The sequence below is a fragment of the Podarcis filfolensis genome, assembly GCF_964270895.1.
Source record: "Podarcis filfolensis genome assembly, chromosome: 2".
NCBI lineage: Eukaryota > Metazoa > Chordata > Lepidosauria > Squamata > Lacertidae > Podarcis > Podarcis filfolensis.
In genome coordinates this window covers 44074512-44089066 of record NC_139605.1, presented here as the reverse complement: position 1 = coordinate 44089066, position 14555 = coordinate 44074512, and the positions used below count along the sequence as shown (strand labels likewise).

Below are 14555 nucleotides of genomic sequence, written 5' to 3'. Positions count from 1 at the left end.
TAGTCGACGTTGGCGTCGATGGAACCGATTCAATAGAAGAAGATGCAGAGCTGCTGTCAAATCCGTTTCGTTTTATTGGTTAGTTATTGTACTGGTCTTCCTGAACACATTAACTATCTCATCTGAGCATTACAACCAGCCTGATTGGTTGACACAAATACAAGGTAAAATGAAAATTTTATTCATTCAGTAACAAATAGAATACTGTTATAGACTTAATACAAAGCCATTTATTTATTTAGCATTTTGTAGACATTCTGGGTTGTTTAAGCTTTGCGAAAAAGAACAATGGGAAGGTATAAGCAAATTTTTAGCCCCATGTAGTTAGTTGCAGCTAGAGTTTATCCAGGTTAGATGGATTGCAATCCACAGATTAGATGGGTTGCAATCTAGGCTAATTTGAACTTGCAGTTTACTGTAGTCAAATGGATTGTGGACTATAACTGTGTGCTGTTATCAAGCACCTCTGGTCCAAGTCTTCAGATTTTATTGCATTAGCCGTGTGGCCATAGCATGATATACATAGAAATGACAACATAAAATGGGGGTGGGAAGGTAAAGGTAGATATCGTCCTGGGCAAATACTTAAAGGGAGAGGGAAAAAAAAAAGAGATAACAGAAGCAACAGAGGGTTTAAAACATCGAGTGACCGATAGTACAGAAACAAAAAGACAAAAAACCTCTGGTCTGTGTCATTGAGAGGTTTTTCTGGGTCTACTACAAAATTTGTACTAGGGTATTTGTACTCACACGATACAACAAAGCAGACACTGTATATGGCATACATCAGAATCCCACTAAACTTTGAATCATTTCTGTACTAAAGGTAAAACTGGTGTATTTTAAGAAGGAAATGAAAATTTGCTTTGAAATGCTATGAAGCAAACTCCTTTATTTCTGAGCTGTGGTTTGGTGGGGATAGGTTGCATTATCATAGCTTGAGAAGAATGTGGAGTGAAGGATTCTGTTTGCTCAAAGTGGTCAAAATAGAAACTGTCATTGTTTTCTGCAGAACATATGAAACTGAATCAGAGGTGTAAAAACCAATATAATTTTCTGAATATTTCCCCTCTAGATATTGCTAACAAAGTTCTTCTGGCTTTATTCACCTGTGAAATGTTGGTAAAAATGTACAGTTTGGGCCTGCAGTCATACTTTGTATCCCTATTTAATCGTTTTGACTGCTTCGTGGTATGTGGCGGCATTGTTGAAACCATCTTGGTGGAGTTGGAAATTATGTCACCCCTTGGAATTTCAGTGTTCCGCTGTGTCCGTCTCCTCCGTATTTTTAAAGTAACCAGGTAAGATCAAATTAAAGGCAATGAGCTTTTTTTAAAAAAAAAAACGACAACAACTTAGTGCTGAGTTCTACTGACACTTGTATGATCCGCAGCTCTTTTGTAATATTTCATCACGCACTGTTCTTTTACGGTTTTTTTTTTTGTTAACACACGCATTTTAATTTGTAGGCACTGGACATCCCTGAGCAACTTGGTAGCATCCTTGTTAAACTCAATGAAGTCCATTGCTTCACTGTTGCTTCTGCTTTTCCTCTTCATCATAATCTTCTCATTGCTTGGAATGCAGCTGTTTGGAGGCAAATTTAATTTTGATGAAACTCAAACAAAACGGAGCACCTTCGATAATTTCCCACAAGCTCTTTTAACTGTATTCCAGGTAACTTTCTTTCACCCACTATAAAACATTTTATCTTTGAACAACAAAAACTGTCTAAATAATCCTGTCTCCTAAAAAATAAAAATAAAAATCACTACCACAACTACTATTAATTCTGTTTGTGTTAAATAGCATTCTGCTCATTAAAGTCAATATTCTGGTAATTTTGCATCATTTTGTACCATTTGTTCATATCATGTATTCTATCTATCTATTCAGCATAGCTTTTATGTTAACGTCATTAATATTAAGTTGTCTTTGTTCATCCAAAATATAAGAAATGTAAAGTTATTTAATGTAAAAAAAAAATCTTCCCTTATATTTAACTGTCTTTTTTAAAAAACCAAAATGTTTGCATATCACTTGTTTGAAACTGTATATTGGTAAATTATCTCAATCTTGTTCTACAGTCCAAAGGTGCAGGTGTTATGGATTTGCACATACAAAAAAGTATATTTATTTGATTTTTCTCCTCCCCCCTCAAAACCCCACAAAAATCCAGTGTTGGAGGAAAGGCTGATTTTGAAATTTGGGTAACTTTTAAAAGAAACACTGGGAGAAGAGGCAGAGAGAGAGAGAGAGAGAGAGAGAGAGAGAGAGAGAGAGAGAGAGAGAGAGACAGAAGTATGCAGGAAGAGTTACCTGCTGTTCAAGTTGCTTGCTTTAATTTCTATACTGCTTGATATATTTAAAATATATCTAAGTGGTGTACAAAAAACTGAAGCAACAACAGGCAACTTAAACAAATTATTACACAAATATACAGTTATATATAAAATTTTACATTAATGCAAAGTTACTAATAGATATAAATCAATGTTAAAACAATGAAGAAGGAAACAAAGAACCACTAATTCACACATGCCCTCAAATGTAAGTTAAGGGCTAACTAGCTTGTAGCCATTAATGTTAGTGGCAAATTATTGTAATTAAAACAAAACAAAAGCTCTAAAGCCAGACAACCCTTAGTTTCCTCTTATTTATCTACCTGTGGTGCCCAAATAATGTCCCTGCGCTACTGGGATATCTTCCAGACTTGGCACAACTGGTATATTTCTTTGCTTTTGCTACAAATCATGCAGCACAGTCCTAGGCAAGTTTACTTACAGTGCAAGACCATGCATGTTTACTCAGAAGAAAATTCCATTTGGTATACAGTGGTACCTTTGGTTAGAGACGTATCGGGTTACAGACGCGTCAGGTTACAAACTCCGCTAACCCAGAAATAGTACCTCAGGTTAAGAACTTTGCTTCAGGATGAGAACAGAAATTGCGCAGTGGCGGCGTGGTGGCAGCAGGAGGCCCCATTAGCTAAAGTGGTACCTCAGGTTAAGAACGGTTTCAGGTTAAGAACAGACCTGTGGAACGAATTAAGTTCTTAACCCGAGGTACCACTGTATATAATAGGATTGCAGCCTTAGTTGAAGATGTTACAGACAGCAATGTTTGCTAGGTTTAGGGTCAGCATTAGTAACTTTTGGAGCATAGGTGCATAAATGAGGACGCTGATGTTTCTGTGGCTGCTTCCAACTCTTTAATCTGGAAAGTAAAAACAGACAGTGCATCCATTCAGACATTATAAATGACATGCATTTTATACAACAGAGATTAGTTTTCATGTGTGTGTGGGGGGGGGGAAACAATAGTGAATTGGCCTTGAGGTGAGGCTGTACATGTATTATCTGTTTGTAGTCATTCTCGCGTTCACGCTGAAGCACATTTACAAAATACTAGATCCCACTTGATTCTGGAGTTAAGTATTCTGTTAACTCGGGATCTGTCTTACGCATTTTTCCTAGTGCTTTTCTGTTCTTATAATTTAAAGGAGCACGTTGGGCCCTTGCTTCGACAGATTTGTGAGCTTGCTAACAGTAGTTCCCTACCCTCCAATTAATTTCTGCAGCTCATAAGTTTGGCAGCATGGGAGGTGGTGGTCAGTGATGGTCAGTGAAGAGGTGGAGTGACTGCTCCTTCTGTTACAAAGAGGAAAGCTTCTGGTTCCTTGTGACTGCAGTGCAGAAACCTGATGCTTGTTCATGTAATATTATACCTTAGCTTAGCATCATGTCTGGATGCAGTGTTACTATAGCGTTCAGTAAAAAATTTGGTGTCTGCTTGGCTGTGCACTGTGCACTGTGTGTCTACATTATTTATTTAAAGGAGTTTCAAAGCTGGTTTAATGGTAATTGCTTTCGGGAATGATAGTTTTCTATAGGTTCTGGTATCCAGTGTCTCCTTCCTCTCCTGCCTCCAGAGCCCAAAATCAGCTCCAAAGGATACCCCAGGCCCCCCCAAGCAGATGTGGGCATGCAGAGTGCTGTACGCAGGAGGAGAGGAAGGAGAAGTCCTGTTGTGAGTGGAAGTCATTTCTTCTAGCAGATAGGCACAACTGGATATCACCCAGTGTTATTCAAGAACAAACCTACAATGTCTGTATAAAACTATAGTTCCTAGGGCTCTTTGGGCCAAGCTATGACAAACAAACCATATTTGAAACCATATTCAGACTGTTTTCCATTCATATTATGGATGTACCCAGATGAAATATGTGCAAGCTAGCTGATTAGGTGCTGAATTATCTCAATAAAACAGCAAAGGGAAAAAAACCTGGATACATTTTGATTAGAGTTTTGTACTCTGCATTGTTTCAGAAACAGTAAAAAGTTACTGTTTTTTAAAATTCTCAGTTAATTGATCAAATGCTCATTTGCAGAATCTTGGTGGTTTAATAAAGATTATCACATTGCATTCCCTTGATCATTTTCAGTTGTATCAAGCACTGCTGTTCTGCTTCTGCAATAGAAACCCCCTTTTTCACAACTCCTTTATCCTGCGGCTCCCTGTGCACCCTTGAAATCTGGTTCAGAGGTTGCTTAGTTAGGTGTCTGCAGGTGCTTTTGGTTGTGCCAAGAAAACAATGAGCTTGGATGCATGAATGACTAATGGATTGTTACATCCACAGCCAGTCTTGGGGCTAGCTCAGCCAATACATTTCTTATCCGTTTAAGTCATCCTAAACATTGCTAATAGGTGCAAAGTGAACCAAGGGATCTCTTTGCTGACTGCAACTTTTAATATTACAGAGTTTCTTTTTCTAGCAGTTACCCAGTTCAGAGCTGGTTGTCTGTTTGTTTCCCCAGGCTAGGAAGATTGGAGCTTGGAAGAGAGCTTTTACTTGCATAGGAGCTGGAGGCTCCACCCCTTTCTGGTCTCACCCAGGCTTTGATCCAAGCAGGTGTTTTCATGCACTTCTCCCTAATAGCCTAATGTGTAGCTTGCTGGGTACTTTGGTGATGGCCTTGAAGTTGCTGCCTTACTCACTGTTCCCTCTGCTCCTGTGGCCTTGAGACAGCTGGCATGGCAGCCTCCTGGCCCAGGGTACAGGGTAGGGATGTCTAGAGTAAATGTCTAGTCAGAGTCGTTCCCAGTGTGGAGATCTGCTGAAGGGTCTTGCTCTCCTTAGTTCTCATCTGAGGAGGTGAGAGATACGGTCTGGACAGAGTGGAGCCCTGACACTGGTGTATCTCTAGTGAACCAGGTAGTCTCCTGTTAAAGTTTCATCTCAGCCACATATTCACTTTGCGGACTTAAGAGAATCTACCATTCTCTCTGCATCAGGCCATACATATCCTGTTTGCAATATGGGGATGATCATTCTATATTATTTTATATAGCTATTGCAAGAATTGTTGAGGTAGTGTATGTGAAGAGCTTTAAGCACTTGAAATTCTCTAAATAAATTATGAGTATTAATGCTAGGTCCATGTGCTACATTTGTATATGTGATCGTGTACTCAAGGATAGGTGGGATAATTTGTGCAGATAACGAATGTCATGTCAGAAATCTCCCTAAATGTTCACATAGGCAACAATTTCAGCAGTCCTTTTAGAAAAGTAATTCTCGAAAACCCTAAATGCAATGTATTGGCAAAGGCTTTGGTAGATCTAAAGCTCCGTCACCAAAACAGTATGTCCTTATTTTATAGTAGTATAAAGCAAAGAGAAGTGGTTAGAATGTTGTTAGTCATATAAGTACAGCTAATGGAGTATTTTTTCTATGCTGTGAACTGAAGCAGAAACATAATTGATTTTTAATGTTCCGTGTTCACTCATTAATAAAGAATCAATTTCTTAGATTCTAACAGGTGAAGACTGGAATGCTGTAATGTATGATGGTATTATGGCCTATGGAGGCCCATCATCATCAGGAATGGTAGTCTGCATATACTTCATTATCCTCTTCATCTGTGGTAACTGTATCCTTTCATTTTTAGACACTAATCTTAATTCTGAAATATAAAGAACATGAATATAAAATACTTAAATCAGAGATTTCCACATTCTGATTCCCCACTCTCAAAATTCTCAGTTAAATTTGTGTAAACACTTTGGTCTCCTAACCAGTCATTACTGATAACGTTGATTCTGTTCTTGGTTAAAATAGCTGTGATAAGGAATTGCTGGATCTCTAACAAAATGTTGCAGCATGGAATGCTTCTGTCCAGGTTGCCAGCCAGCCAGATGCCCACTTCCAAGATGCTCCATTCTGTTTTCCTTCTCTACCTATTCTGGTTTTCCATCACAGATAATTTGACCTGGACTCTGTGCAACTCCCAGTCAACAATAGCAATGAGCTACTTGGTGGAATTATCTGTAACTCTGTCTGTAAGCCATATTGAGTCCCTGTCAGGAAGAAAGGCTGAGTATAAAATTATTATTAGAATTAGAATTGGGAGAAATACTTGGATTGTGTCAAGGATATAATTAGTTATGAAATTCCTTTATGTTAGGTATAGTGATTAAACAAACAAACAAACAAGCAAACAGTGATTATGCGTGATCTCCAATTATACCTGTATGCAAGGAGAACAGACTTTTGCTGGTGTTATGGGACTTGCCCTTCCTTTCCTTCTCCCACCCATTTTTGCCAAATCTGAGAAGTTGGAAAGCTCCTTGGAGCAGACTTGAGAGGCCACGGGGGGCTGCAGGGAAAGCAGAGGAAGAGGAAATCCACTTGTGCAACATTGGCTATCACCCAAAGCATGTGAAGAGGTGGCCCCTGGTATTGAAGTGGGTTGAGGAGTCATTCCTCTCTGGGAGCTGTCACAGCACCTGTATGTCAGCATGGAAGTGTCACCTGATTAGGGCTAAAATCAGCAACTACTTTTGATCGAGTAAATTTTTAAATGTTGCTTGAGTTGTTTAGGTCTAGATTTCCCTTCCATGTTAGTTTCATTTCAGTTGGGTTTGTGCAAGAGAACTTGTGCTCACTGTCATTGTCTTGCCCAAGAGAATTTGCCAGGGAATGTAATAGCCATCCCAAGCATTTCACAGAAACCAAAGCATATTCATACGCTTGCCTGAAAACGTACTGAGGGGAGGATTGGGGTTGTGCATGCTATTTCCATCTAGCATTGTTCCTGCCAGGTATAGCCTCAAGTGTTTACGTGTTTAATGGAAGGGTTGAAGGGAGATTCTTCTCCTGTTTGAAATGAATGAACTTAGAATCCTTCCCTTGATTAGGAGCCCTGATTCATTGTGCAGGGTCCCCAAACACAGGGAGGATTCTAAACATGCAGCTAAAGCATGAATTCCTACCACTACCCCAGACCTCCTTGCTCAACACATGAAAGTTGGGAATGGAGTTCACAGGAGCAGGAATGCTGGGGATGGGGCTTGTGTGTGCATCCTCCCCATGGATGGTTTCAAGTGAATATGTGAATTTGCTATTTGCTACTACAGACTTGTAAACCAATGTAAGTGAGGCATGGGATTTTTTTAAAAAAATAAAAAACACCCTATACCTATTTGCTTATGCCCTTCACTGAATTTAGGAATATGGATTTCATGTTTCCCAGTTGGCAAAGGAACTAGGTTATAATACCTATGTAGTATCCTTAAAATGGTTTGAATTAGATATCTTGTTGAATGTCTTCTTGGCCATTGCGGTGGATAACCTGGCAGATGCTGAAAGTCTGAACACTGCTCAGAAAGAAGAAGCAGAGGAAAAGGAAAGGAAAAAGACTGCCAGGTACAGGAGAAATGGCACAGTACATGTGAAAGCAGCTTTCTTGATTTTCTCCTATGGTTCTTTTGTAAAGATCCTTAAAGAATCAGGGATACTGTAAGCACTTTGGAAAGCTGGTGTGAACTGAGGAGGTCCTGTCCCTATTAAAACAGCACACTTATCATTACAAATAAGCATTAGACATGTCTTTTCAGTTCTGAAAATGGTCAGCTGGCAACGTTAAACTCTTCTTTAATGACTCCACCATAGTCATTTAACTTGTTAAAATCTACTGCATATAAAATCACCATTACAATTTATCTTGAGTTATGCAAGAACCTATGGGTTGTATCCTACAAAACCATTGTGCTTGAGGAATGACTTCCACAAGTACAATGGAACTTTTCCTCCCTCCAATGCAGAGGGCACACAGCAGAAGGAGAGTGAGGGAAAGTTCCCTTGGGCTAGAGAAGTCATTCCTCATGCACAATGACTTAGTTGGATTCAACACAACTTTGTTGTTTTAAAGACTGAGTATTCAACGGTTCATGATGGTGGCGGAACAAGGACTGAAAATAGAATTTTATTGTAGTCATCAGGTCAGCTTGTAGAGTGAGTTCCAAGATGGAGATTGCAGGCTTAATATGTCCTTCCCAGGGGTTACCAACATTACCAGACTGCAGTACCAGCTAGGGACTTATTCAGCCTGAAGTCAACATCTTGGAAGTGAATCTATAAGCTGACCTCTTGGGTATACCAACAGCCTAATTTTTATGCTACTTTTTAATTTTAACCCCCCCCCCATGCTTTGTGTAGCATCTTGCCAGCTGAAGAATTGTTGGGAACTCTAAAGCTTCCTAAGCTTTTGTTACATTTTGGCTGCTCCCAATAAAGGTATTGCCCAGCTGTAGATTTTGGAATTTTAATTTAATAATATTGTTCCTACCTGGAGGATGGGGAAAAATGCACTCCCTCATGTGTGAAGACATCCACATTGTACCTGCTTCAGTAAGCCATAATTGAAAGCCTAATTACTGCCATGTGTTCAGACAGTAAAATATACATAAGCTATCTCAGTAGCAAATAAAACATTTCCAGTGGCAGCAGTGTTGCACTTGCTGGGACAGAGGAGGGGCGCAGTCAGGCAGTGGTGAGGTTGGGAAAGCTTTGGTTTGGCTGCAGCTATGCAGATGCCTCACTTGGCAATTGACTTTTTTCACAGCTACCACACATGAGCTCCTTTATTTTCCCAACCCCCTTGTTTTCTTCCTTGTAGAAAAGAGAGTTTGGATACTAAAAAGGGGGACAAGCCAGAAGGTGAACAAAAGAAGGGCAAGGATGCTAAGGTACCTTATTTCTTTTCACTTCTGTGTGCTATATATTCTTTAAATGCACAAACACCTGCCAATACTCCAAACTGACTGGTCTCCATCCGTGCTTGTGGTTGTACCTCATGTGGGTTGCCAAGTTCTTAGAATGCACTGAGTCCTCTCATATGCTGGGCGCCTATGTCTACTTTGTATCAAGCCTCAAGGCCACAAGCAAGAGGATTTTTTCCCCAGACGCTTGCATCGACTGTCCCCAAATCTCCTCTACTCTGTGTGTGTGTGTGTGTGTGTGTGTGTGTGTGTGTGTTTAGAGACGCAAATTAGATAATATTAGCAACATGTCTATTTATGACCTGCTAGATTTTATTGGACAGTATCATTAAAATAATAGATGGAGTAAAAGGTTTATTTTCTAACATAATAAGTATTTGATATTTAATTGCGTATTTATACTCGGTTTACTGAAAGATTAACAATTTGAGTTAATGGAAATCACTGGAATGCTGACCTCTGACTTATCCCAAGCTGCATGGGTTCTTTATGAGACAATCCAGCTGTAAGCACATTTTTTACTGCTTATTTCTCTAACCAGAATTATTGAATTAATTAAAAATTGTAAAGTGTTGGGATTGGGGTGGGGCTGCTTTGCGGAGGGCAGAATAGGAAAAAGAGTGGCTTGGTTTAGCGTGTTGCATCAGTTTACATCTCCCATTTACCTTTCTTCTGAAGTGTTTTTGTTCTTGTAATAGGTTACGATAAATGAATACGGAGAAGGGGAAGATGAAGACAAAGATCCCTACCCACCCTGCGATGTTCCAGGTACTAATGCACTTAACATATACCTTGAGAAAAAATATTGGGTCAAGTGTACTACATGCTATTTATTAATACGACTAAAAAGAAACAGTATAGATTTCACACATTTCAGCAATTATGAAATACTAGCAAGGAATTCCTGGTGCTCCCCAGGATTTTTTGGAAACCAAAAATATATTGTGGTTTTTAAATGGATGGTATTTGTGAGTCTGGATTTGTCACGCCAAAAATTGGGTGAAGTCATGCCAAAGTCACAATTTGGTCTGCCATCTTGATTCAAAATGGCACCTGGCATCCAAACATAGATGAAGATTGTCGCCCTCACCTAGGGAACCCTCATGACAAGTTGGCCATGATCAGAGGCAGCTGAACCTAAGCCAAAAAGTGGGCAAAGTCTTGCCAAAGTCACGTTTTGGTCTGCCATCTTGATTCAGAATGGCTAGAGGCCTAACATCAACAAAAATTGCCACCCCCATCTCAGGAACCATTATTCTGAGTTTGGCAACGCTATCTCGAGAGGCATCAGAATGCATAGAAAACAGACAAATGGACAAACCATGTTCCAAACTAAATAACGGACACAGGTTGAGGCAGTTATAGTTATGACTTAAAATAAACATTAAAAAATCTAGAAGTTTTTTACTTTCCCACTCTTGGGCAACGTGCTTTCACTTGAATAAGGGCAGTTTCTGTTTCCTGCTGCAGCCCCCTCAACAGAGGGCACACTGTCTCTGACTCTTCAGAGAGGGTTTTCAAGGGCATATGGGCTGGCTACATGAGAGTGCGGGAAAGAGAAAATCCTTGCCTGAGTGACATTTTTTCTCACGCAACATTCGACTCCAAGCCTGTATCTCCTGCATGGGAGCACACCTCTAGATAGATGAAAACATGCAGAGAATAGTACCATAGCTACTGTACCTGCATTAAGCCGTGCTCACCATCATAGCAAGGCCGCCGCTCCCGCCTGTTACTTGCAGACAGGGCAGTGTCACTGAAAAGTCACTGGCAGGAGTGTCATGCAATAGTCAAAATGTTCTTGTGGCACATTTTCAGTGATCTGTGCAACCAAACAAAGGAGTTTGGTTGCATCGCGTCTATGGAGAGCTTTACCAGTATTCCATGGGCAGAGTGGGGAAAGCAGTTTATTTACACCCTGACAGTTGAAAAAACTCGTTGCTTTGATTGTGTCAATAGAGGATGATTTGACCTGCCTGACAGTGAATTTGTGAAAAGTGCACAGAACAGGAAGGGGAGCGGGCAGCCTAGAAAACATGCTCTCAGCTAGAAGCTGCAGACAAGAATTTAAAATCGATGCACTGTTTTTCATTGTAGTAACTTATATTTGGGAACATAAAGGAGAGCCCTGTCAAAAGCCCATCTAGGCCAGCATCTCACAGCGGCCAACAACATGCCTCAAATGCAGGACCTGAGTGCAATAGCCCTCTTCCCATCAGCAACTGGTATTTAGAGACACATGCCTCTCAGAGTGGAAGTTGCAAACTATAATGATGGGAACGGCAGGAATGACCTTATATTAACTAGCATTTGTTTTCAATATCTAGTGGCTATAATCTATTTCCAATATTTTTTTTCTAGTATTACATATTTTGTATATACATATTAAAGAAAGTAATTAATTTGAAGTAGGTGAAGAGGAAGAGGAAGAGGAAGAACCTGAAGTGCCAGCTGGCCCCCGACCCCGAAGAATATCTGAACTGAATATGAAGGAAAAGATGACACCAATTCCTGAAGGAAGCTCCTTCTTTATTTTCAGCAATACAAACCCGTAAATAACCATTTTATTTATATCCCTTGAATTGTTTGTTATTAAATAGTACTACCACATTGAGGCTTCCGTATAAAATAGCAACACTTTTTTCTGGCTGCAACAACAACAAAAAAGCAACAGAATGACCATACAAAGCTGTTTTTCAGATGTGTCATTTCTTTGCAAACCAAACTTCTAGTAGGTTGTTTAAATGATTACGTATTACTTGAATAACATGGTCTGAATAGCAGCTATATCCAAATGTGTGTTTTTTTAATATCGTCCAAGTTATAAAATTTGGCCACTTTCCATAAGATACTCACATATGCTGTCCTATATGATACATATAAATGTACATTTTCCAGAATTACTAGTGCAGTTAACAAGACAACGTGGCTGCTTTCCAGATGAACAACTTTTTTAAAAAATAAAGCTCTGCAGTTGCTTAGTTTTAAGCTTCAGGAGCAGTTCGCTTCCCACTTGTAATGACATTGTTCCGTTTTGCCATTCTTTTCTTCAGGATTCGAGTGGGATGTCACAGGCTGATCAACCACCACATTTTCACCAACCTCATCCTTGTCTTCATTATGCTTAGCAGCGCTTCTCTTGCAGCAGAAGATCCAATTCGCAGTCATTCTTTTCGCAACAACGTAAGAAAAAACAGGCTCCCCAAAAGAGTTGCATGCCACATCGTCTTTAAAATGGTGCCTTCGGAATGGGAGCAAACCATGAATATAATAGATCGGTACATAAGTGTAGCTTTTGGAAATTCAGCAGCATGTGGGTATTTTCTTAAGATTCAACAGGATGTTGGAACCAACTTGGAGATTACAAAAATAGTGCAGAGATTTGTTGTGGTTGGAGCCTGGAGTCACAGAGCAGCCTCAGTTGTTGTTTTTGTTTCTACAGTGAAGGGGTCTTCATAAGCTCAGTTACAACACTAATAATATTCAGGATGTAGAAATTCCTAGTTGGGTGTTGGAAATGTACTTTGTTTGAAACTCTGCAGACCCGCTGCTGGTCAGCATGAGACAGCATTGAGCTAGATGGACCAGTATTGAGCTAGATGGCAGTAGCACATGATGTGGTGTGGTAGTGGCGCTCACCTGACAGCTGAGCCCTGTTGCTTCCAGGGAAGGAAAGGGATGAGGCAGTGGGGAGGCTGCTATGGTGCAAACTCACTGTCAGTAGTACCAGCTTAGCTCTGCTATTGCGTTTGCACAGTACTGACCTCTCCACTGCCTTGCCCCTTCCCCTCCTTCCTAGTTTGCAGCCTCCACACCATGTTGTCCGCTCCCTTGACCTCAACATTAGAAAATGAAATGGGACAAGCATATGAAAACTGCAGTCTGCAATACAACTACACATAGATTTTACTTCTATTTAAAGTGGGTGTATAATATGCTGTATGCAACTCTCATGTACAAATGCTGCTATAAATATTGTCTATAGTGTTCATTTTTTATTTCTAAAATAAAAAAGGCATATTCTAGGCATATTCTATAAAACAATAAATGCTACAAAAAGGCAATTTCAAATCAAGGGTGCATTTGTATGTTACCTATTTATTCAATTTATTACGTGCCCTTTAGCATAAGGTCCCAGGGTTGGTCACCACAATTTAAAATACAATATTAAAACAGTATAAACAAACTACTATTGCCAGAATAGGGTGGGTCCTAAAAATACATATCCCAGGTGTCAAAAGGCCTGGGGAAAGAGGTGCATCTTCAGCATATGATGGAAACTGCATAATGAAAATGCCACACACCTCTGTGGGGAAGAAATTCCATAATTTGGAGCTGCCACAGAGAAGGAACTTCTGAGGGTCATGGAACTACCAAGAGGACCCTCTCTGCTCATCTTAACACCCAAGGGGGTCTGTAGGGAAGGGGACGGTCTTCCAGATATTTGGGACCTGAGACCATCTCCTGTTTTTGGAGGTGAGCAGTTTATACTTTTTTATATATTTGTGGCAGAAATATTTGGTCAAGGGTGTTTCTCCAGCTTTTTAAAGTATTTCATATATATATATATATATACACACACACACACACATATATATGTGTGTATATATATATATATATATATATATATATATATATATATATATATGAGAGAAACTCTCTCTCTCTCCCTATAGAGTTCCATTTATATATTTTCTCACCTTCCATTTAAACAAGAAAATAAATGAGAAAACCTCTCTAACACCATTCTAGGAAAAACACTTATTCCTTTAAAAAAACTCACCTTAAAAATATTGTGTATGTATGCAGAGAAGAAAAAATCGTAGGTATGGCCCTGCCAACAGAAGGCATTGTTAGAATAATTGTACCCATTCAAGGTTGGTGTGATTTTATTCCATGTAAGCACCAAGATCTTTAGTTGTAACAGTGTAATAGGTAGTGCCTACGAAGAAATGTTTTCTGCACTAGGTTTAAATCAGCTGCTATTATTTAGTTTAGCCCTTTGCCTGAAGTGGCAGACATCCCATCCCAGCATGCTTGGTATAAAGCTTTCTCATGTACAAGCTCAGTAGGGAGCTTCATGCACAGAAGGTACAAGTGGTTACAGAGCTCCACATGCAAGGCAGACTAGATGGTTGGTGTTGTCTGTTTTGATAGTGCTGATCATCTGTTTGGGGTGGGAATCTGAATCCGTTCTTCTACTCCCCTCATCTCCTTTTATGGACTGGAAGAGGGGACTTGGATGCTGACTCCTCTTGTTTCCAAAGAGGTGAGTGGCATAGTGGAAGGTAATTGCACCAGCCACATTTGTTGGATGGGTTGAGTTATGCTACTTATTACAGCCAAATTGTATATGTGTCAAGGAAGCATCCCAAAGCTGAAATGAGTCTTCTTGGGTTTATAGGAAACTATGTTTGGGTATATAGATGTTAGGATGAGTAAATAGCTCGTGAACACAAAATAGGAGAGTCTTTGCAAGCGGCATGAACTCT

General features: G+C 39.7%; 1 protein-coding gene across 35 annotated transcripts in view; it reads left to right on the top strand.

Moving 5' to 3' along the window:
* The window catches only part of CACNA1D (calcium voltage-gated channel subunit alpha1 D), a 195465-nt gene that overhangs the window by 108749 nt on the left and 72161 nt on the right, over window positions 1-14555 (top strand). For 28 of the 35 annotated variants that reach the window (XM_083602883.1, XM_083602887.1, XM_083602892.1 and 25 more), the window contains 9 exons: window positions 4-164; window positions 1076-1301; window positions 1470-1677; window positions 5813-5933; window positions 7594-7708; window positions 8961-9030; window positions 9762-9831; window positions 11473-11614; window positions 12117-12246. In XM_083602883.1, coding sequence (XP_083459009.1) covers window positions 4-164; window positions 1076-1301; window positions 1470-1677; window positions 5813-5933; window positions 7594-7708; window positions 8961-9030; window positions 9762-9831; window positions 11473-11614; window positions 12117-12246 — 1243 coding nt within the window. The remainder of the gene's footprint in view (window positions 1-3; window positions 165-1075; window positions 1302-1469; window positions 1678-5812; window positions 5934-7593; window positions 7709-8960; window positions 9031-9761; window positions 9832-11472; window positions 11615-12116; window positions 12247-14555) is intronic. The other 7 variants (XM_083602889.1, XM_083602859.1, XM_083602888.1 and 4 more) reach the window with 1 other exon arrangement.